Source organism: Saccostrea echinata, unplaced genomic scaffold, assembly GCF_033153115.1.
Source record: "Saccostrea echinata isolate AGI-Se365-2 ecotype Australia unplaced genomic scaffold, CSIRO_AGI_Sech_v1 ptg000014l, whole genome shotgun sequence".
In the NCBI taxonomy this organism is placed as follows: domain Eukaryota; kingdom Metazoa; phylum Mollusca; class Bivalvia; order Ostreida; family Ostreidae; genus Saccostrea; species Saccostrea echinata.
The window spans coordinates 15,028,939-15,053,082 of NW_026889763.1; the positions used below are offsets into that span (position 1 = coordinate 15,028,939).

The following is a 24,144-nucleotide window of genomic DNA, read 5'->3' on the forward strand; positions in this document are numbered from 1 at the left end:
TATAGTTGTCTCTACAGACCAATTAACTTGTTTTGAATTTGTGTCGGACAGATGGCAGAAAATTCAAAACAAGTGCGTTTATTGGTCTGTAGAGACTATTGTAAAGGGTTAGGTGGTGGATAGAATATGCAGTTTTATGGCTGAAAATATGTCTAGAATTAGGGAGTGAAAGGTAGTTGATCATGTTGATTGACTAATGCTGGAAAGGGGAGAAATTCTCCACAACTGTGCGCAGAAAATCTTGCACCGTAAATTGCACCTTATTTGCATTACGGGATCTGTTGCATTATGGTCAAAGACTAAAAAATAAAACCATAATGCTACAGTTCTGTACCTAATCAATCTTTTAATTGAGAAAAAGGGAAATCCGAAGAATAAATGCAGATATCGTAAGGCATTAATTACTCTAGACGCTCAATCTGTATGTCTTGCGCCACACTTATAAAGGTTGGCAGCTCTGTAATTCAGGGTCCACATGAGCATTAAGGTACAGGCAATAGAAGGAAAAGGTCTAAAAATACATAAATGTCTGCATCCTACATTTTAGGAAACCAATTCAAAAGAAGATTAAAAACTTCTTGAGGATAATCAGTCTCACAAACTGTAGGGTTATTATACCAAAAATTGATTGTCAAAAGTTGTCACATTCAACGTATACAACTTTTGCAGATTAACAAAAATAACAGATATAATCATTTAATCGTTTTACACTGTAATATATATTTCATGTGGGATTATTATATCCCAAATGGGCTATCACATTGGGCACCAATTTGTATATGTATATATTCTTTTATTTGGCGATTTGCTTTCAATTTAACACACCAAGAATATTTTAGACATGAAACGTGGGAACTTAAGTGGCATAGAATACATGCTAACCGCCAATATTTATAAGATAATGACCAAATAATCACAAATGCCCAAACCCTGCACGCATATCATGCCTATGTTTTACCAAGATTATTAGAAATGGAATCGCTGTTATCTTTATTCATTTATTTTTTGAAATTGACTATCTTCTGTCTTATCAGTGTTTTTTTAGCAAGATATATAAACTCATTTTATGCTCAGTATATTTAGATATTGTAAAGGGATAAAAAGATACTACCTTCCATTATAACTCGAAACCACTTGCTCTTCACTGAAAGGTGCGTTCAATTGTCGCAAGTCGCACAAAGACACATTCGTTCGCAAATCTTTAAATCAAACTACACTAGTTGAGACATTCACAGTGTTCCTGCACATATTCAACAAAATATATATTTAAGCCACACCTTGTTAAAAGAAAACATAGGCCACAATGCTGACCTTTTTTTTCTTTTTTTTTTTTGTTGTTATTTTTTTTGCAATTTAAAGCATGTACGGTAAGAACTTATAGGGAACCCACTTGCAACTTTTATACAATTTCATAACAATACATTTGAATGCAAGATATATAATATACATACATATATATATATATATATATATATATATATATATATATATATATATATATATATATATATATATATATATATATATATATATATATATATATATATTGGGAGATGACAACTAATGATTTAATTTGTTGCTTTGAAAAAAAAATTAGTTTTATTATAGATTCTTTTACAAATCTTGCGGCATATCACACTGCTACATGGAACACATCTGAGGTATCTTGGCAAGATACTTTTGACTTATAGAGACACTGTGCTGTGTACATATATTATACGATATATATACATAAATTTTCGGGATGCCCTGTCCCTTCCTCAGTACATACAAGATTTTTAAAAGTCATAAAAAACAAAACAGATGAAAACAAAAACATCTAACACTACAACTAAACTACTAACCTATATTTGTAGTGCTAGATGTTTTTGTTTTCATCTGTTTTGTTTTCATGCCCCCATAATCGAAGATTCGGGGGCATATAGTTTTTGCCCTCTTCGTCAGTCTGTTTGTCCACAAAAACTTTAACCTTGCCCATAACTTTTGATTGGTTGGAGCCATGGCTTAATACTTCACATGTGTAATCTTTGTGACAATACCTTTCTTTGGGTACCATCATATTTGACCTTGACCTTGGAGTTTGACCTACTTATGCAAAATTTTATGAGACTTTAACCTTGGCCATAACTTTTAAACCGTTGGTGTTTGGGCTTTCAAACTTCACAAGTGTATTCCTTGTGACAAGACTTTCCTTTGGATACCAACAATTTTGACCCTTTGACCTTGGAGTTTGACCTACTGTTGAAAAACTTTAACCTTGGCCATAACTTTTGAAGAGTTTGTGCTAGTGATTTCATATTTCACATGTGTATTCCTTGAGACAAGACCTTCCTTTGTATACCAACAACTTTGACCTTGGAGTGTGACCTACTTCAATTTTGAAAAACTTTAACCTTGGCCATAACTTTTGAACAGTTAGTGCTAGAGATGGGAAATCGGAAATTTTTTCATAATTGATTATTGGAATAATTGGATGCACTTTAATTGATTTATTTCAAGTATTAAATTTGTTCATTTTTGAATGAAGAATAAATTGGTGAAAAATTCTGGGGTGATTTCTATAATACACTTTTGATGTATTTTGCATCATTTGATTCATTTATTAGATTATTACTTAGGATTTAGTAATATTCAAAGAAGAATGAATAAAAAAAAATCCTAGGAATAATTTACTTTTAATTAATATTTTGATTAATCGATTATTCAAATTATAATCAATTATCTATAATCGGGGGTCATTTCAATTAGATAATCGATTTAATCGATTAATCGGTACATCACTAGTTAGTGCTATTGTTTTCATACTTCAAATGTGTATTCTTGTGACAAAACCATCCTTGGATACCAAAATCTTTAACCATTTGACCTTGACCCTAGAGTTTGACCTACTTTTGAAAAACTTTAACCTTGGCCATAACTTTTAAACAGTTGGTTCTAGGCCTTTCATACTTCACATATGCATTCCTTGTGACAAGAAATTCCTTTAGATACCAACAACCCTGACCCTTTGACCTTGGAGTTTGACCTACTTTTGAAAATTTTAACCTTGGCCATAACTTTTGAACAGTTGGTGTTAGGGCTTTCATACTTCACATATACATTTCTTGAGACAAGACCTTCCTTTGAATACCAACAACTTTGACCCATTGACCTTGGAGTTTGACCTACTTTTAAAAAACTTTAACCTTGGCCACAACGTTTGAACAGTTAATGTTAGGGTTTTCATACTTCACATGTATATTCCTTGTAACAAGACCTTCCTTTGGATACCAACAATTTTGGCATTTACCTTGACCTTGGAGTTTGACCTTCTGAAAAATTTTAACCTTGGCCATAACATTTGAATGTTTGGTTCTAGGGCTTTCACATTTCACAATCGTGTATCACTTTGGGCACAATTTGACCTTGACCTTGCCATTTTACTTACTATTAAAAAACTTCAACCTTCGCCATAACTTTTCAACGGTTGGTGCTAGGGCTTTCACTTTTCACAGGCATATTCCTCGGGACAAGTCCTTTCTTTGGGTACCAACATTTTTGATCTCTTGACCTGGAGTTTCACTTGCATTTGACAAACTTTAACCTTCGCCATAAGCTGCCGTACGGGGGCATCAGTGTGTCACAAACACTTCTTAATTTTATGACTTTTTTAAAAATCTACTTTGTCCTGAGGAAGGGACACTCCGACTGGGCATTAAGAAAATTTGACAATATTTTTTCAATGTTCATGTTGTTGTATATATATATCTATATCTATATATATATATATATATATATATACACACAACATATAACAGTATTAGACATTTAATTAGGGACGTTCACCAAGACTCTTCAATATAAGGTATGAATCTGAATCAACTTCCATATTCTGGTCATAGGATGGCGATAGGAAATCACACTTTTCTCTTTCCAACACTTTTGGCTGAGGTAAAATGATCCAAGTAAAATTCTGTTGGAATTAAGAAACTTTTACTAAGGATGTATTTTCTACATCTCCTCTGAATTTGAAAATGACAAAAGTATTTGAAATGAATGTAGGACCGTTACCTAGTGGCAAAATAAAGAGCTTACCGTATATACTCGCTTGTAAGTCGGTCTGCCTATTTGTCAGTTGTATTGTTTATGCTTATATTAGAGGGATTGACCCTATGAAATACCACCTTTTTATAACTCACCTATAAGTTGGAAAAAGAGTTTTGGACCAAAGATTAACTCCCAAAAAACTGACTTATAGGTGAGTATATATACGATAAATACATGACAGTGACAAGCTGAGGCTGAATACATTTACAAGTAATCAGTATAAACTCTATTAGGCTGGCTGAAATTAATTCTACATTTTACGTTCACCTAAAAAGTTCAAAACCTACTAGGGAGGGAGAAAAAAAAAATTAAACAAAAATTTAAAACAAATGAGTATTAACTCATTCACATTTGCATGCATGCATCAAAATCCTGTAAATATATACATGTATTTGTGCATCATGTAGACTTAACGTTTCATGATAATTTATAGTAAATCCTTCAGTATAAATGATAGACTTATCTCAGATATACCTCTTACAGGGACCAAATGTTGTCCATTCCTATGGAATACAGTTTTCAGTTGCTAAGAGTCAAAACCAAGTGGATTACAAACTTAAAAATTATCAATTTTTTTTTGTCAAAGTGCCAATTTCTCTGAAGCCTACATGTATGGGTGACGTTAAATGTACAATTAACTTTCGACAGCCTTAGAATTCAAACAAAACTAAAAATTTAGTAGGCCTGTATTTTTTTTTTATTTTTACTTTTCATTATTTTTATTTTTACAGCTTCAATACTAACATGTAGAAGGGGACACAACCCTTGTTTACATATTACAAGTTTGATAAGGAAGTGACTGCCGTAAGTCCGTTGTCCACTCTATGTCCTACAGAGATCTGTTACAACCTGTACAAGGTTTCTCTTAAACTAAAGAGAACCAATATATGTACATGTACGTAGTCCATATTAAACAGCTTATAAGATCAAAACCAGAAGTGGATAAGCTACAGTAAAGATTGTCTGGTTGTCGTTTTTCCTTTTTCTAAAAGATACATTGTAAGTAAACTGCCATATGTTTTCAGTCCTTAATTTATAAAAGTCCTGTATAAACAACACAACAAGCTGCCAATATGCTTAAAACTGTAGATCTGTACATCTCAAATCTGGTCCAACTGAAATACAAAGAGAATTACATGTATTATCAATTGTCTTTTTTAAATACAAGAACTGAATTTCTATTTTGGATCTGAATCCCAATTGTAACATTCCTACTCCCATCCAACCAGAGTAGACTGCATTTAATTGCATCATGTTAACTTTTCTCACAATAACTTACTATTTGTTAAATTTAAACCCTGATAAACTCACTGCACTAAAAAATGATTATAGTTAACAGCTATGTAAATCGGATAAACTCACTGCAGTAAAACATGATTATAGACAGCTCTGTAAATCTGATAAACTCACTAAATCTTCAGCATCATCGCCCTCAGCTGGTGGCTGTGACTCCATCTTCTTCTCCTCCTCCTCTGTGGTGAAGGCCTTCGCTTCCTCTAGAGTGACTCCACTGTCTTCACTTTCAGCCTTCGTGATCAACCCCTGCTTCTCTGAAAAACAAAATTTCTCAATAAACATTTTTTTTTGGTCTATTTTTCTTATACATGTGCATGTACTTCTATTCAACGTTTAAATATGGTTCCATGAGGTCCAAAAAGCTATGGTATGAAAAACAAACTGAATTTTATACACTGCATTAGGACACTTGTATATAAACAATTTGTAGCCTTCTAATTCTTGAGTAGAAAATTCTGAAAAAAATTTTTTTTGTCAATATTTTTCTGTCAATCATCTGGACCTCCTTTCCTTCTAGATTTGCACATGAATAACATTGGTCATAAGCCAAGTTAAGTTATTGTCACTGTCAAAGTTATGAAAATTCCTATACACCTTTCTTTCATCCTTAACTTGATTACATGAGAGTACAGAATGTTTTTCAGATATTTCATCATCATCTGTGTTGTTGTTACATCTAGGCAGTGTCTTTCTTGTACATGAAATTTTACATATCTCCCTTTTTCAATATCAAGTCTATGGGCTGATATGCAAAAATGTGTTTATGTTTATGAATGTTTTTTATGTGAAACTTCACCCTTACAAATATAAGTCCATTACAAAACCAAATGCCACAACAGACCCATTTTAAATAACATATCCATATGTTGCAGTACACAAATCATACATAATGTACTATAAGACACAACACAATAATTAAATAAAGTGGAACAACAGACCCTGCTGTGCAATACTTTACCAAATTGAGAATAATTAGAGAAAAAGAAGCTTTAATCAATTGAGACTCCTACAACATTCATTAGTATGCTGTATTTATTTCATTAGTAATGAAAAAAAAACATGAATTTTACCATCCACAATCATTTCCCAGAAATCTCGTCTTCCTTTCTCTATCAGGAAGTCCTTGAACTTTTTCATAAAATTATTGTACAAAGTGGGCTCCGACTTCTAAAAAATTAAAACAATTACTATTATACATGTATGTATATAAATATTAACATTTTGAACTTTTAGGTCATATTTAACCACCAGAAAGGCTAATACTTGAAACAAGCTATTGCCCTTATAATTCAATTAAAGATTGTCAAAATACATCAAATTTAAACTATTCCATGCCCATGCCCAATGTGTCAAACAGTGCATGACCTACAATTGCATTAAATTCTGAAAATAGTAAAGATATGAAAGTACAACTGCAGTAGTCAGATCTCTATAGCTAAAATGAAACAGCACTGTTAAAATGTGTCAAGGTATCTAAGGGTTTGAGATATTATCAAAACTGAGATTTATATTTAAATGATTTATAGTAATAGTCAGGACTTCACTGTATCCCCGGATATGACTTGTCTGAGATATTGAGGTTTGACTGTTTCTACCAAAAGCTAGAAATGTATCATGAAATCAACATCAATATTCTTGAAAACTTGAAATCTGAAAGGCTTATATAATAGGTGCATTTTATTAATAATCATAAAAACAAACCAGACCCTTATTCGACCTGATAAGGTTGGAACCCCCTGAGAGTTTTTACATTTTTACAATAACATGAAGAAGCTACATATACCTTTATAGACTGCTCGCGCAGGGCTTTTAAACAGTCTGATGCTTTTCCATAAAATTGGGGGCCGAAAGAATCCGTCACTAGCTGCTCCACACGCTTCTGCATCTGTTTAGAGGCTGAAATTGGTAAACTATGGCAGTACATATAGTGAAATAATTATAAAGTTTACTGTGAAAGAACGTCAGTGTAATCAAAACTGTATTAAGTATTCATTTATTGTGTCCGATGAAGATCAAATAAATAGTACTGAGCATACCTTCCTCAAATCTATCAGCATCTCTCTGGTTAATGAGTGTGATAAAATCATCCACGGGGGTCACTGTGCCAACCTAAAATTTCATACACATCAGAAACACACAATATTATCACTAAAAAAGTCAACATACAAGGTACAAGTAATGAGATAAATATCAGACACTGTAGATACATTGTATAGCTATATAATATCTCACCTCTGTGACATCTGTAGATACATTGTACAGCTATATAATATCTCACCTCTGTGACATCTGTAGATACACTGTATAGCTATAAAATATACAATCTCACCTCTGTGACATCTGTAGATACATTGTATAGCTATACAGTACTCACCTCTGTGACCTCTGTAGATACATTGTACAGCTATAAAGTACTCACCTCTATGACCTCTGTAGATACATTGTATAGCTATAAAGTACTCACCTCTGTTGATACATTGTATAGCTATAAAATATCTCACCTCTGTGACATCTGTAGATACATTGCATAGCTATAAAATATCTCACCTCTGTGACATCTGCCTTTGTCATGCCTGCCAAACCACCTCCCAGATCATCATCTAACTTAATCTTTTTGGAAGATGGCTCCTCGTCTTCTCTGAAATATTATTTTTCTATTAGTATTACAGTTCAATATAATTTTCAATGAAAGGAAAGATGAAGAGAACACAAGAGTTGTGGACTTAATGTAGGATATGGATACTGACATTTCAACAATGATAATACATTTTCTTTTATATAAAGTGTAGCATTTGGAGCAGGTACCTAATTATTGGCTTTTTGCCAGTTTTGACACTCAGCTCAAGGTTGGTTTACAATAACCATAGCAAAATAAATTACAAAGATTATCTTATATTCTGGACAGGTACTAACTTTTGTTTAAACATGTTCTCTCCTGTTTTGTCCTCCTTCTTCTTAACGACTTCTAATTTAAACAACTCTTTTATCTTGTCACACTGCGCCTCGCATCTTGTAACGATCTCCTGTGGAGGCTTCAGGGAATTCGCTACCAAGGGAGATAACTCAGGAAGAGGTTCATGTGGTTCTAAAGCTCGATGTTGTAAACACTGTCAAGAAAATACGACAAACACAAAACTAAAGCTCTATGTTGTAGACACTGTCAAGAAAATAGGACAAACCCCAAGTAAAGCTATATGTTCTAGATGCAGTAAAAAAAAGACAAATATCAAACTAAAGCTCAATGTAATAGACAAAGTCAAGAAAATATGACAAACACCTAAACTAAAGCTTGATGTTGTATATACAGTCAAGAAAATAGGACAAACACCAATAAATCTTTTTTATGATGTCCTGCTCTTCATAGTTAGGTGAGATTTAAATTATTTAAGACAATACTCCTTCCTATTATTGATCTCAGTTCTATTGGATTAACATCTATTTATGTTCACTGCTGTCATTACTGTTATAGGATTAACATCTATTTATGTTCACTGCTGTCATTATTGTTATAGGATTAACATCTACTTATGTTCACTGCTGTCATTATTGTTATAGGACTAACATCTATTTATGTTCACTGCTGTCATTATTGTTATAGGATTAACATCTATTTATGTTCACTGCTGTCATTATTGTTATAGGATTAACATCTATTTATGTTCACTGCTGTCATTATTGTTATAGGATTAACATCTATTTATGTTCACTGCTGTCATTATTGTTATAGGATTAACATCTATTTATGTTCACTGCTGTCATTATTGTTATAGGACTAACATCTATTTATGTTCACTGCTGTCATTATTGTTATAGGACTAACATCTATTTATGTTCACTGCTGTCATTATTGTTATAGGATTAACATCTATTTATGTTCACTGCTGTCATTATTGTTATAGGACTAACATCTATTTATGTTCACTGCTGTCATTATTGTATTTTTAATCTGTAAATTTTTCTTACATTCACTTAATACCTGATAAAGTCTTTGAAAATAAGGATTAAATATCAATTTGGGTTTTAATGCTTCTGTTTTTTCTCCATCTTCATCTCTGAAAAAATAAAATGAACCATAAAAAGTGATTACATTTACATACCAGGTACATGTACTCCCTGATGCAATTCTACTTTCTGTTAGTTTTGTAAAACATTTCTGAGAGACAGATGTTTCCTGGTTGTTATAGATACAATGTATGTTTATGTACTAGATGCATCACTTGAATACTTTACTTGTACTTTGAGTCATTCTCTGTATGTGCAGATCTATATCAATCATGGCCTGTGCTACTGATTACAGTAAAGCAAAGACAGTTTCCTACTTCATGCCACACTGTTGATGAGATTCCGTTCACATGGTTTATGACATGACCACTTTAAACTTCCTCAGAGGAAAGTAAAACCTTAATTGACAGAGATCCTGTCCTTACATTCTACAGCAGAACAAGCACCTGTTGTATCCACATAACTTGATTACATTAGAATCATTTAATGACTGTGAATTTTACCATTCCACACAGAGGTATTTTTATGGCATTCTGTTAGAGAACAAGAATAAAGTCCTAGAAATCTACACTTACTCTGCAGCCTGTGAGAGATCTGTTTCATTAATTAACTCATTTATGGCATCTAGTTGTGCATCTGAAATATTAAACAACACAAAGACATGTGTACACACATACATTTTTCCAATTTGCATTTTTACATTATGTGAATACATCTTGATAAGTTACAGATCAAGTTTGAATTTTGCTCCGCTTCAATGATTTTTGACAGAATTATGGCCTTTTTAATTTTTAAGGGTTTCCTCCCATTTTTTCCTAAATGCTTGCAGATATTGAGCTGATTTTTGTTACATGAGTTTATCTTGATTAAATTACAGATTAAGTTTACATTTCATTTTGCTTGGATGATTTTGAAGGAATTATGGCCTTTTTGAATTTTGAAGGGAGCCATTTTTCCCCACTTAGTTTTTTACACTTTTTTCCTAAACACGTGCAGATATTAAGCTGCTTCTTGGTATGTGGGTCTATTTCTTGATGAGCTATAGATCAACTTTGCATTTTGTTCTGCTTCCATGATGTTTTGACAGAACAATAGCCTTTTTTAATGGGAACCAGATTACACTTGCTGGTAGGGGATTAGTAGTGCTTATGCAATACTCGTAGAATGCATGTTTACCTCTGGGTCTGTACTGCTTTATTTACCTGTGGGTTTGTACTTTTTGTTTGCTTGTGTTTCCTCTTTCAGCGGCAGTGAACCAAATGTGTATTGTCTGATGTCCTCCATAAAAGGCAGTTCTACATAAATCAGGCACTGAACAAAGAAAACAACATATTAGAAGTTCTACATAAATCAGGCACTAAACAAAGAAAAACAACATATTTCAAAACTATCATTTTTATTAGTTTTTCAATTACCACTGATATCACCAAATTTTCGCCACACGTTATTTACGTGAGATACTCATTTTACTCTTTATCAGTGAGAAAAAAATTTCACGTATTGTGGTTATTGCTCTATATAATCTTTTAAAATACTAATATACGCAAGAATGAAATTTTCACAAGCACACTGTCTCACGTAATTACACGAAAATAAAGTTCTCACAAATAAAAAGTGATTTACAGTAAATAAAGCATGCAGATAAAATGGGACCAAATGATTAAGATTACCCATTTAAAATTCTTTTACAGAATTCAGATTTAAAGTAAATGTACAATAAATGCTCTATTCTTACTAGAGTCCTACATGTTTTAAGTGCGAGGTATTTAGGGCTTATGCCCCTTCTATAAATCTGACTCTGAGAGGGTTAGTCCTTCCTTACCTCATATGATGACTTTATATGGGGCATCAGGCACCCCAGTTTAGGGGCCGTGGCAGCACTATACACTTTTCTGACGATGATAGCCATATTGGTTTCATACAATGCATTAATTAGGGCTGAAAGGGCCACAACAGCAGCCTAAAGTACAAAATTATCAATATATTAATTAGGGCTGACAGAGCTACAACAGTGACCTAAATAAGTATAAATTATTTATGAAATAAAAGAAATACTTCATATGGGCCTTGATGGCCACCTTCTTAACATTATATTCACAATTAGTTAGAGGTTGTCATAGCATCATATTAACAGATCTGAATCTTACCTCATCATCTTTGTCAGCCACTACATAATGTGTATTGTCTCCCATGAAATGATGTCTTTTAATCTGTCAAAAGAATGTTATCTGTAATATACATGTACAGGTATGTCACTACACAAAGGAAAAACTAATACAGGTATATACTGTTATCTGTAATATACATGTACAGGTATGTCACTACACAAAGGAAAAACTAATACAGATATATAATGTTATCTGTAATATACATGTACAGGTATGTCACTACACAAAGGAAAAACTAATACAGGTGTATACTGTTATCTGTAATATACATGTACAGGTATGTCACTACACAAAGGAAAAACTAATACAGGTGTATACTGTTATCTGTAATATACATGTATAGGTATGTCACTACACAAAGGAAAAACTAATACAGGTGTATACTGTAGTGCAAAGCGCATAAATTTCTTACATTTTCTGCCTTAGTAAAACCAAGGGTCTTGAGGCACTTTTCTGCCTTGTACTTCATGTTAAGTTTGTCATCCTCTGACATTGGAACCAGTGTCGTCCCATACCTGTGACCTGAGAGAGATTAATTTAACATTTATCTACACGTATATTACATTATTATGTGAGAAGTGTGAGTACAACATATTGATTGACCCAACTACTCAAATTAATTCAAATCTCCCATACATAAATCACCAACTTTACTATGTACAAACTTAAACTGGAGCATCGATATCTAACATTTTAACATTTATAATAACCTAGACTGACCTTCCACAATGCCTTCCTTCTCCACCTCTGTTTATAATAACCTAGACTGACATTCTACAATGTCTTCCTTCTCCACCTCTGTTTATAATAACCTAGACTGACCTTCTACAATGTCCTCCTTCTCCACCTCTGTTTATAATAACCTAGACTGACCTTCCACAATGTCCTCCTTCTCCACCTCTGTTTATAATAACCTAGACTGACCTTCCACAATGTCCTCCTTCTCCACCTCTGTTTATAATAACCTAGACTGACCTTCCACAATGTCCTCCTTCTCCACCTCTGTTTATAATAACCTAGACTGACCTTCTACAATGTCCTCCTTCTCCACCTCTGTTTATAATAACCTAGACTGACCTTCCACAATGTCCTCCTTCTCCACCTCTGTTTATAATAACCTAGACTGACCTTCCACAATGTCCTCCTTCTTCTCCACCTTTGTTTATAATAACCTAGACTGACCTTCCACAATGTCCTCCTTCTCCACCTCTGTTTATAATAACCTAGACTGACCTTCTACAATGTCCTCCTTCTCCACCTCTGTTTATAATAACCTAGACTGACCTTCCACAATGTCCTCCTTCTTCTCCACCTTTGTTTATAATAACCTAGACTGACCTTCTACAATGTCCTCCTTCTCCACCTCTGTTTATAATAACCTAGACTGACCTTCCACAATGTCCTCCTTCTCCACCTCTGTTTATAATAACCTAGACTGACCTTCTACAATGTCCTCCTTCTCCACCTCTGTTTATAATAACCTAGACTGACCTTCCACAATGTCCTCCTTCTCCACCTCTGTTTATAATAACCTAGACTGACCTTCCACAATGTCCTCCTTCTCCACCTCTGTTTATAATAACCTAGACTGACCTTCCACAATGTCCTCCTTCTCCACCTCTGTTTATAATAACCTAGACTGACCTTCTACAATGTCCTCCTTCTCCACCTCTGTTTATAATAACCTAGACTGACCTTCCACAATGTCCTCCTTCTTCTCCACCTTTGTTTATAATAACCTAGACTGACCTTCTACAATGTCCTCCTTCTCCACCTCTGTTTATAATAACCTAGACTGACCTTCCACAATGTCCTCCTTCTTCTCCACCTCTGTTTATAATAACCTAGACTGACCTTCCACAATGTCCTCCTTCTTCTCCACCTTTGTTTATAATAACCTAGACTGACCTTCCACAATGTCCTCCTTCTCCACCTCTGTTTATAATAACCTAGACTGACCTTCTACAATGTCCTCCTTCTCCACCTCTGTTTATAATAACCTAGACTGACCTTCCACAATGTCCTCCTTCTTCTCCACCTTTGTTTATAATAACCTAGACTGACCTTCTACAATGTCCTCCTTCTCCACCTCTGTTTATAATAACCTAGACTGACCTTCCACAATGTCCTCCTTCTTCTCCACCTCTGTTTATAATAACCTAGACTGACCTTCCACAATGTCCTCCTTCTCCACCTCTGTTTATAATAACCTAGACTGACCTTCCACAATGTCCTCCTTCTCCACCTCTGTTTATAATAACCTAGACTGACCTTCCACAATGTCCTCCTTCTTCTCCACCTCTGTTTATAATAACCTAGACTGACCTTCCACAATGTCCTCCTTCTCCACCTCTGTTTATAATAACCTAGACTGACCTTCTACAATGTCCTCCTTCTCCACCTCTGTTTATAATAACCTAGACTGACCTTCTACAATGTCCTCCTTCTTCTCCACCTTTGTTTATAATAACCTAGACTGACCTTCTACAATGTCCTCCTTCTCCACCTCTGTTTATAATAACCTAGACTGACCTTCTACAATGTCCTCCTTCTCCACCTCTGTTTATAATAACCTAGACTGACCTTCTACAATGTCCTCCTTCTTCTCCACCTTTGTTTATAATAACCTAGACTGACCTTCTACAATGTCCTCCTTCTCCACCTCTGTTTATAATAACCTAGACTGACCTTCTACAATGTCCTCCTTCTCCACCTCTGTTTATAATAACCTAGACTGACCTTCCACAATGTCCTCCTTCTTCTCCACCTTTGTTTATAATAACCTAGACTGACCTTCTACAATGTCTTTCTTCTCCACCTATGTTTATAATAGCCTGGACTGACCTTCTACAATGTCCTCCTTCTCCACCTCTGTTTATAATAACCTAGACTGACCTTCTACAATGTCCTCCTTCTCCATCTCTGTTTATAATAACCTAGACTGACCTTCCACAATGTCCTCCTTCTCCACCTCTGTTTCTTCCTCGTCATTTTTGTGGTATGTTCTCAGTGTGTCTATTGCAGCATCCTCATCCTTGGCGTACACCTTCTTAAAGCTCTTCACTTTGAAGTCCTTTATCTGCCATACATCACAGGATATTAGATATAATACTGCATTCAATGTTTTTAGTATCAAAATATATCTTGAAGAAAATATCATTTTCTTATATTATTTTAGACATTTCTCTTCCTATGTGTTGTTTATCTTCATTCTGAAGCACCTTGTTGCATTCATTAACCTTCAATTTCACATTAAATACAAATGTGAATAAGATTAACAGATATTTGATGACGTGTGAACAGATAGGTATTTTATGAAATTTACTATAGATGGGTTTCTTGATGTAATTTATTTGATATATGAAGAGACAGTTCTTTTTAAAACTGTTTTCTTTAAATATGTTATTGTGTGAAATTAACAGTAAAACTGAATAATACACAGATGGGTTTAAAATACATAAACAGACAGATTTAAGTATATGACCAAGTTTACTTTCATTTGATATATGAATACTGGTTTCTTGATGCAGTTTACCTTGATATATGAACCAACAAGTATTGAACCTAGTTTACTTTGAAATACAAAGGGCAAGTATTTGACCTAGTTTATATTGATATTTGAACAGACAGGTTTTGACCTAGTTTACCTCAGATATATGAACTGAAAAATGGATTGGACCTAGTTTACCTTGAAACATAAAGAGAAATGTATTTGGCCAAGTCTTCTGATTTATGAAGAGACAGATATTTAACCCAGTTGACCTTAAAATATTTGACCTAGTTAATATTGATATTTGAAGACAGGTTTTGACCTAGTTTACCTTGATAAATGAACCAACAGCTATTTGACCAAGTTTACTTTGATATATTTGACCTAGTTTACATTGATATTTGAACAGACAGGTATTTGACCTAGTTTACATTGATATACAGTACATGTATAAACAGTCAGGTATTTGACTTAGTTTGACTTGATATATGAACAGACAGGTATTTGACCTAGTTTACTTTGATATATTTGACCTAGATTACATTGATATTTGAAAAGACAAGTATTTGACCTAGTTTACCTTGATATATGAACAGACAGGTATCTTGACATCAGAGGTGACCTCCAGCTGGACTTTCCATGGAGTGGGCCGGACTTGTCTCATTTGGAAGTAGCTCAAAGCTGGCAGTGCCTCACTGCAAAAAATTCAATGGAATCATCCAAAGGGCTGAATCCAATGTGGGCAATTTCTACACTGTAGATGCACTAGCAAATGCACATAATAAGTAAAACAAAGAGATTCCATCTTTTATAATACTGTTTCATGAAATTTAACAGAATGACTTCAAATGTCATTAAATCTGTATTTTCAACTATATACACATAAATTTTTACAATAATTGCAATAAAATTAACTTTTTCTCCTTTTCTAATACTTTTTTTTATTTATTTCAATGCAAATATGTCCTAGTTTAACCCATAACTCTCTAAACCACTCTTTCCTCATATAGAATTCTTCATTTATATTTCCATTTTTTAAAACTTCAGTGTGCAGTTTGAAAGTGAATTGCTAAGTTAGAGCAATATACTTCTACTTAAAATAATACTTGTTTTTTTTTTTTATTATTTGCTGTTGATTAACCTTGTACCTGAAGTTGTAGCACTCCCCCTCCACCTCCTCTAGGATCCGTCTCAGCATGGCCTCCCCCTCCCGCTGCTGACGAGTCTTGGCTTTCTGATGACCATTGGCCGCGCCACTAGGTCCAGGTTTCTCACTGTCATCATCTTCATCATCATCTATATCAGGTCCTCTGTAAATAGTCAATATCTAATATAAGGTCATCAATATCTATATCAAGCCCTCTGTAAATAGTCAATATCTAATATATGGTCATCAATATCTATATCACGCCCTCTGTAAATAGTCAATATCTAATATAAGGTCATCAATATCTAGATCAGGCCCTCTGTAAATAGTCAATATCTAATATAAGGTCATCAATATCTATATCAGGCTCTCTGTAAATAGTCAATATCTAATATATGGTCATCAATATCTATATAAGGCCCTCTGTAAATAGTCAATATCTAATATAAGGTCATCAATATCTATATCAGGCTCTCTGTAAATAGTCAATATCTAATATAAGGTCATCAATATCTAGATTAGGCCCTCTGTAAATAGTCAATATCTAATATAAGGTCATCAATATCTATATCAGGCCCTCTGTAAATAGTCAATATCTATATCAGGCCATCAATATCTATATCAGGCCCTCTGTAAATAGTCAATATCTAATATAAGGTCATCAATATCTATATCAGGCCCTCTGTAAATAGTCAATATCTATATCAGGCCCTCTGTAAATAGTCAATATCTATATAAGGTCATCATCATCTATATCAGGCCCTCTGTAAATAGTCAATATCTATATCAGGCCCTCTGTAAATAGTCAATATCTATATCAGACCCTCTGTAAATAGTCAATATCTATATCAGGTCCTCTGTAAATAGTCAATATCAATATCAGGCCCTCTGCAAATAGTCAATATCTATATCAGCCTCTCTGTAAATAGTGAATATCTATATCAGCCCCTCTGTAAATAGTCAATATCTACATCATCTATATCAGGCCCTCTGTAAATAGTCAATATCTACATCATCTATATCAGGTCCTCTATAAATAGTCAATATCTATATCAGCCTCTCTGTAAATAGTGAATATCTATATCAGCCCCTCTGTAAATAGTCAATATCTACATCATCTATATCAGGCCCTCTGTAAATAGTCAATATCTACATCATCTATATCAGGCCCTCTGTAAATAGTCAATATCTACATCATCTATATCAGGTCCTCTATAAATAGTCAATATCTATATCAGGTCCTCTGTAGATAGTCAATATCTATATCAGGCCCTCTGTAGATAGTCAATATGTATATCAGACCCTCTGTAAATAGTCAATATCTATATCAGGCTGTAAATAAATCAATATCTAAATCAGACCCTCTGTAAATAGTCAATATCTATATCAGGCTCTCTGTAAATAAATCAATATCTAAATCAGGCCCTCTGTAAATAGTCAATATCTATATCAGACCCTCTGTAAATAGTCAGTATTAGGGGTGCAACGATACACTAACCTCAAGATACGATACGTATCACGGTATTCAGATCACGATACGATACATATCATGATACATGACAAGGTTAAAAAGTCTTTCAAGTTTGTCATCATATTTTTTTTAAACTTGACAGGGTTATACAAAATGTTTATATTTTTAAATAATAATTAAAATTACATTTTGATAAATTGAATTGGCTTGTTAGGTAGATCTTTGAGTTGTGATAACATTCTAAACCAATGATGAACATTTACAGTGAACTACGGGGATCATTCCTAATAATCTTCCTTTTAAATTGGAATGAAAAAGGAAGACATTCATTCTTTTATTCCTTTTATTTACGTAGAAAACCAGTTGTCATATCTCTCATGTTAATATGTTTTAGTCAAAAAGACAGCGAATTTTCATCGAAATACACACGTGATGAAATATCGTGTATTACCAAAGAATACGTTTAGATCTAAAGGGTTTAGCATTTGTCTTAACATCTATAACTTATAATCACATTAAGTCCTTCTCCGTGTTAAATCTGAGGTATGTAATATGCTGGAGATGAGTTTAACTGCCGTAAATGCGTTATAGGCGACCTCACGTTTTGCTCGGAAGCCATTTTGAAATAGTAATGAAGGAAATAAAACGGACAGAAGGGATAATTCTGGACCGATTGAACCGAACCGCGATATCAGTTAAGCATATCGTGAATTGAACCGTGGAAAAATATACCGCGATATACCGTCAAACGGTTTATCGTTGCACCCTTAGTCAGTATCTATATCAGGCACTCTGTAAATAGTCAATATCTATATCAGGCCCTCTGTAAATAGTCAATATCTATATCAGACCCTCTGTAAATAGTCAATATCTAGAGTAGGCCCTCTGTAAATAGTCAATATCTAGAGCAAGCCCTCCGTAAATAGTCAATATCTTCATCAGACCCTCTGTAAATAGTCAGTATCTATATCAGGCCCTCTGTAAAAAGTCAATATCTAGAGCAGGCCCTCTGAATAGTCAATATCTAGAGCAGGCCCTCTGTAAATAGTCAATATCTACAGCAGGCCCTCTGTAGATAGTCAATATCTATATCAGACCATCTGTAAATAGTCAATATCTAGAGCGAGCCCTCTGTAAATAGTCAATATCTAGAGCAGGCCCTCTGTAAATAGTCAATATCTACTGCAGGCCCTCTGTAGATAGTCAATATCTATATCAGACCCTCTGTAAAAAGTCAATATCTATATCACACCCTCTGTAAATAGTCAATATCTAGAGCAGGCCTCTCTGTAAATAGTCAATATCTAGAGCAGGCCCTCTGTAAATAGTCAGTATCTACAGCAGGCCCTCTGTAGATAGTCAATATCTATATCAGACCCTCTGTAAATAATCAATATCTATATCAGGCCCTCTGTAAATAGTCAATATCTATATCAGACCCTCTGTAAATAGTCAGTATCTATATCAGGCCCTCTGTAAATAGTCAATATCTAGAGCAGGCCCCCTGTAAATAGTCAATATCTACAGCAGGCCCTCTGTAAATAGTCAATATCTAAAGCAGGCCCCCTGTAAATAGTCAATATCTATATCAGGCCCTCTGTAAATAGTCAATATCTACAGCAGGCCCTCTGTAGATAGTCAATATCTATATCAGACCCTCTGTAAATAGTCAATATCTATATCAGGCCCTCTGTAAATAGTCAATATCTATATCAGACCCTCTGTAAATAGTCAGTATCTATATCAGGCCCTCTGTAAATAGTCAATATCTAGAGCAGGCCCTCTGTAAAAAGTCAATATCTACAGCAGGCCCTCTGTAAATAGTCAATATCTAAAGCAGGCCCCCTTTAAATAGTCAATATCTATATCAGGCCCTCTGTAAATAGTCAATATCTACAGCAGGCCCTCTGTAAATAGTCAATATCTATATCAGACCCTCTGTAAATAGTCAATATCTATATCAGACCCTCTGTAAATAGTCAATATCTAGAGCAGGCCCTCTGTAAATAGTCAATATCTAGAGCAGGCCCTCTGTAAATACTCAATCTAGAGCAGGCCCTCTGTAAATAGTCAATATCTATAGCAGACCCTCTGTAGATAGTCAATATCTAGAGCAGGCCCTCTGTAAATAGTCAATATCTAGAGCAAGCCCTCTGTAAATAGTCAATATCTATATCAGCCCTTTGTAAATGTCCAATATATCTATATCAGGCCCTCTGTAAATAGTCAATATCTATATCAGGCCACCTGTAAATAGTTGCAAATATATATCAGGCCCTCTGTAAATAGTCAATATCTATATCAGACCCTCTGTAAATAGTCAATATCTATATCAGGCCCTCTGTTAATGTCCAGTATATCTATATCAGGTCACTGGTATCAATAAATACAGTATCACTGAATTTGTAAATACTTAAAGTTAGTGCTACATCTACATCAGGCCTTCTGTATCGACAAAAAATTAACCTCTTTAAATGCTAACATAATACAGTTAACACAAACATCTTGATACATTTGTAAGGTTCATTAGATCAATAAATAGCGCTCTTCTTTGAAAATCCAAATTCCTGCTCATATTCAAATTTCTTAAGACACTTACATGACATTCAGTTCTGTTCCTGAATTCTTGATCCCAGCGATAATTGTATCAATCTGATCTTTACCAAATTCTCCTCCCAAGTCTGACAGCAGTATTAGTCGCTTAGATCCAAAACCCTTTTTCCCTCTGAAATAGTTTGAAACTTCTTCTACATGTAATTCATGATGTACCAGATGTGATTTAAATGTTTTACATACTGCATAAGGAATTCTCTGTATAACAGACCTGTTTATCCATATTATTGTCTCTCAGTATTTTTTATTAGATTTGTCAGTGAGATTTAGCATTTGCTAGTGGGCAAGTGAATAGTTGCAACCCTGTTATGTACATATAGCAACATCAAACTATTCACAGAGAATGCCTGCAGATGACTTTTTATAATACAGTGTGACTCCTGTCAGGCAGACAGATAGACAGACCGAGTGATCACTATGTGTCTAAAATGCAATAATGGAGACACAAAAAATCATATCTTTTTCAGATTGAATTAAATAGTTTATAATGAATACAAGAAGTTATCATTGTGAGTTTAATATTGACGTACTGGGTCGCATTCACCAGATGATCCATGGCAACCACTAGCGCATCTATAACTGAACAAAAATTAAGGGAAAATAAATGTCTTACACGTTACTCTTTACAGAATTTTCTCCTACATTTTTAATAATTGATCATATTCAATGCCAAATACATCTCATCTGTATTTCATTTTAGCACAAGTGTTGTCAACAAAAAGATACAATCGGCAGACATATTGCTAGGCGTTATGTCATTCTGGACCTGTTGAAGGAAATCAAAGTCAACTACTCCGAGGGGTCGTACAATGCTGATATTTTCGTAGCTTTCACCATCAGCCAGAGGGTTATCAGTTGTTGGTGTGCCAAACAAAACCAGACTGACTTCATCTTTGGACTCTGAGAACATCTAAAACAAGATATTTAAGACAATATACCTACAATTAACTTGATTTTCTTGTAGAAATTATAAATACGTTTAATAAGCAACAATGTCTAACAGCTATGAATATAAATACCAGAAAAAACTACAAAAACAGGAATGTACAACATGCATTTTTGTTTGGTTTTGGAGCAAGCACTGCATAAACAATTTGAAAAAAAATAAGAAAGAAAAAAACATACTTTTTTTTTTAATTTTGAAAATGAATACAATGCAGTATTTTTATGTTATATTAGTATTTCAGAGTGACTATAGCATGTAGGTAGGCCACATTCCTACCAGTGCTAGCTAGTGATTCATCCTTCAGCTCAGATGATAGAGCACTAGATTTTAAATCTGAGTAGGCTGAAGCCAGATTGTGGACATCCCCGACTAATCAGTCATCTCTGTGCTCATCTATAAAAACCCACTTATCAAGAGGGGATTAGGCATGAAATCTCCAAGATAAAGAAGGGTAAACAGTGGCTTTGGTAAATAGAGAGGCCATGCTACTACTTGAATTAGATAGTGGGATAACTCTTTAGCTTAGTGGGTAGAGCATCAGATTTTAAATGTGAGTTGTAAGTTCAAGGCATCTTGTGGACAACCTATAACAAAAGACGTCAAAAGTATACCCAATATCACATTCACAATGAAACTACACACAAAATCAGTAAACATGTACTGTAGTGTACTACCATTTTGTTTGAAAGAAATCAAAACCATATGCGTATGTCTTTCTGTCCTAAAATCAACAGGTTCCATATTTTGACATATCATTATCCTGTTTTCTTGTGACAACATGCTTATCAATGTAACCAAATTGTTCTATGGTAGACTTGCCATCCCATCACTTACATCCAATCAAAATATCCTTCAAACTGGTGAGTGATATTTTGATTTGTATTGTGCACTGCTTGGATCAACTGAGAGTACATATGACTTGTCTGTTTATTATGCAATGATTTATGTATTTTTAACCATACAATTTTTAAGTTTAATACGTAACTAAACGTTTTTTTTAGATGCAGTTTAGATAAAGATACATCCTATTTAATTTATGACATTACATGATAATTTCTTATAATAATAGAAAGTTTTGTAGTTGTTTGGACGGAGGATAATGCACTGCCCTATTAGACTCAATATATTTTTGTTGGAGTCATCAAATTTAGCTTGAACTTAATCTTGAGACATACTATTTAAAATTTATAAAAAAAAAAAAATAAAATGTTAGTGAGACCATTGATGTCTTATAAACATCTTCCTTTAATATTCTATGATGTAGTATTGTAAAACACAGAACTTACATAAATTGGAGACGAATTTTTCTTGAAAAAGATGAACCTCCATTCAAAGGTCACCTCTATATAAAGGTCACTTTTAATGATTCCCGCAGGTGACTGCTTAATACAGGTTTGACTGTACTGTAAACCAACTTTTATTCACGAGAGAGAAAAATTCGCCAGTTTCACGACCTACATTTTCTCGTGAATATTAAATCTCCACGAACCATTTATTTTGCTTTGTATTTGTAGATAATGTTTCCTGAGTCCCGGAAATTAATCGTCGCGGATTGATTTTAAAATGACAAATCGCAAATAAAAGATGGTTTATATAATAGTTGGTTTACAGTATGCAAATAAAAGTTCAAACATTAAACTATTGATTGTATGTGGCAATTTGAGATTCTATGTCTCGGTCTTTATCAATTTATTTTCAAAGTTAGAACTCCCTTTTTACTAAATATTTCTTCTTCTTTTGTACTATATTTTGATGATTTTTTTAATTGAGACAAAACAGGGTACTTTTAAAAGTTACTTAACATATATTTTTTTTAAATGTTATAAAGGAGAAAAAAAAGAAACACATGTCAGAAGAAAAAGCATGTAAACGCAAAATACCCTGCCTTATAAAATAAGCAAATAAAACAAGGAATGAATGAATCATTATAAATAGAAAAAAAAAAATAAAGGAATAAAAAAATAATTTAATAGCATAAATAAAATAATAATTTAACATGTTTAATGGGAAATTTTCATACATATAATTATATAAATAAAGAAATTATTGAATAATTGGCGTATGATAATTAAATGAATGGAATAATAAATAAACATAAACTTGATTTTTTGAAAGAAAAAAAAAGTTTATTAATCAAAATTTCTAAACCGTTAGCTTAATTATCACATAATTACTGTATGGAAAAAATCAGCGCTTATAATAAACCTCACAGGCAGGTAAGAGTAATTGTTGTTGAAGCTGTAAACTGATTAATAAGTGAAGGCAATTACACAAATACCGTAAAATTGATCCATTATCTAGATTTTTTCATGCATTAAGATATATTTTTTATTTGTTTTGATTGAGAAATCAGCGTATGGTTCATATATCAAGAGTTAGTGTTCTTTGTTTCCTGAAGAGTTTACTGCCCTTTGTTTTGAAAATGCAAACAGGTGGCGAGACTGCTATCCTCTGATTTTGGAGGATAAAATCTATCCTCCAAAAACAGAGGCCGCCTACACCTGATAGACTGACGATTCATTGACGAAATATGGGCACACGAGGATATGTTTACAAAAACACTAAGATTACCTTCCTCTGCAGTATCATCTTGATGGCATCAACCGCTGTCTGCAATGGTGTCTCCTCACCCGGGGGTGCATTATTCATAGATGGACCAATGTCCAGCACAATCGCTATAGCTTCCTGCAAATGAAAACAGTTGTACCCAACATCGCAGACGGTATATCAAAAACGCTAAAATCATCTTTTTTGTAAAAAAGTATTTTATGACAGCTTATTCTAAAGATTGTATACTTGTTTAATATCAATCTTAACATTTATCAGAAAAGATAAATTCAGAGTGTATTAAATATTTGGAGAAAAGTAATAAAATCTTAATCAGCTTTACTTTATTTGCCGCCATGACCGCAAACTTCCGGTTTT

The 24,144-nt window shown here is 33.7% G+C and overlaps 1 protein-coding gene across 1 annotated transcript; it reads right to left on the minus strand.

The window, feature by feature from the left end:
* Nucleotides 1–4,757: 4,757 nt before the first annotated feature.
* LOC133186805 (X-ray repair cross-complementing protein 5-like) lies at nt 4,758–24,144 on the minus strand. The gene is made up of 21 exons (XM_061322132.1): nt 24,110–24,144; nt 23,791–23,904; nt 21,000–21,183; nt 20,804–20,852; nt 20,260–20,385; nt 16,191–16,352; nt 15,623–15,737; nt 14,499–14,631; nt 11,965–12,074; nt 11,532–11,594; nt 11,207–11,344; nt 10,587–10,695; nt 9,960–10,020; nt 9,359–9,434; nt 8,296–8,489; nt 7,930–8,020; nt 7,419–7,491; nt 7,166–7,278; nt 6,453–6,549; nt 5,497–5,636; nt 4,758–5,201 (listed from the first exon to the last, which is right to left on the minus strand). Exons 1-21 carry the CDS (start codon nt 24,122–24,124, stop codon nt 5,187–5,189), a joined length of 2,178 nt encoding a protein of 725 aa, XP_061178116.1. The 5' UTR covers nt 24,125–24,144; the 3' UTR covers nt 4,758–5,186.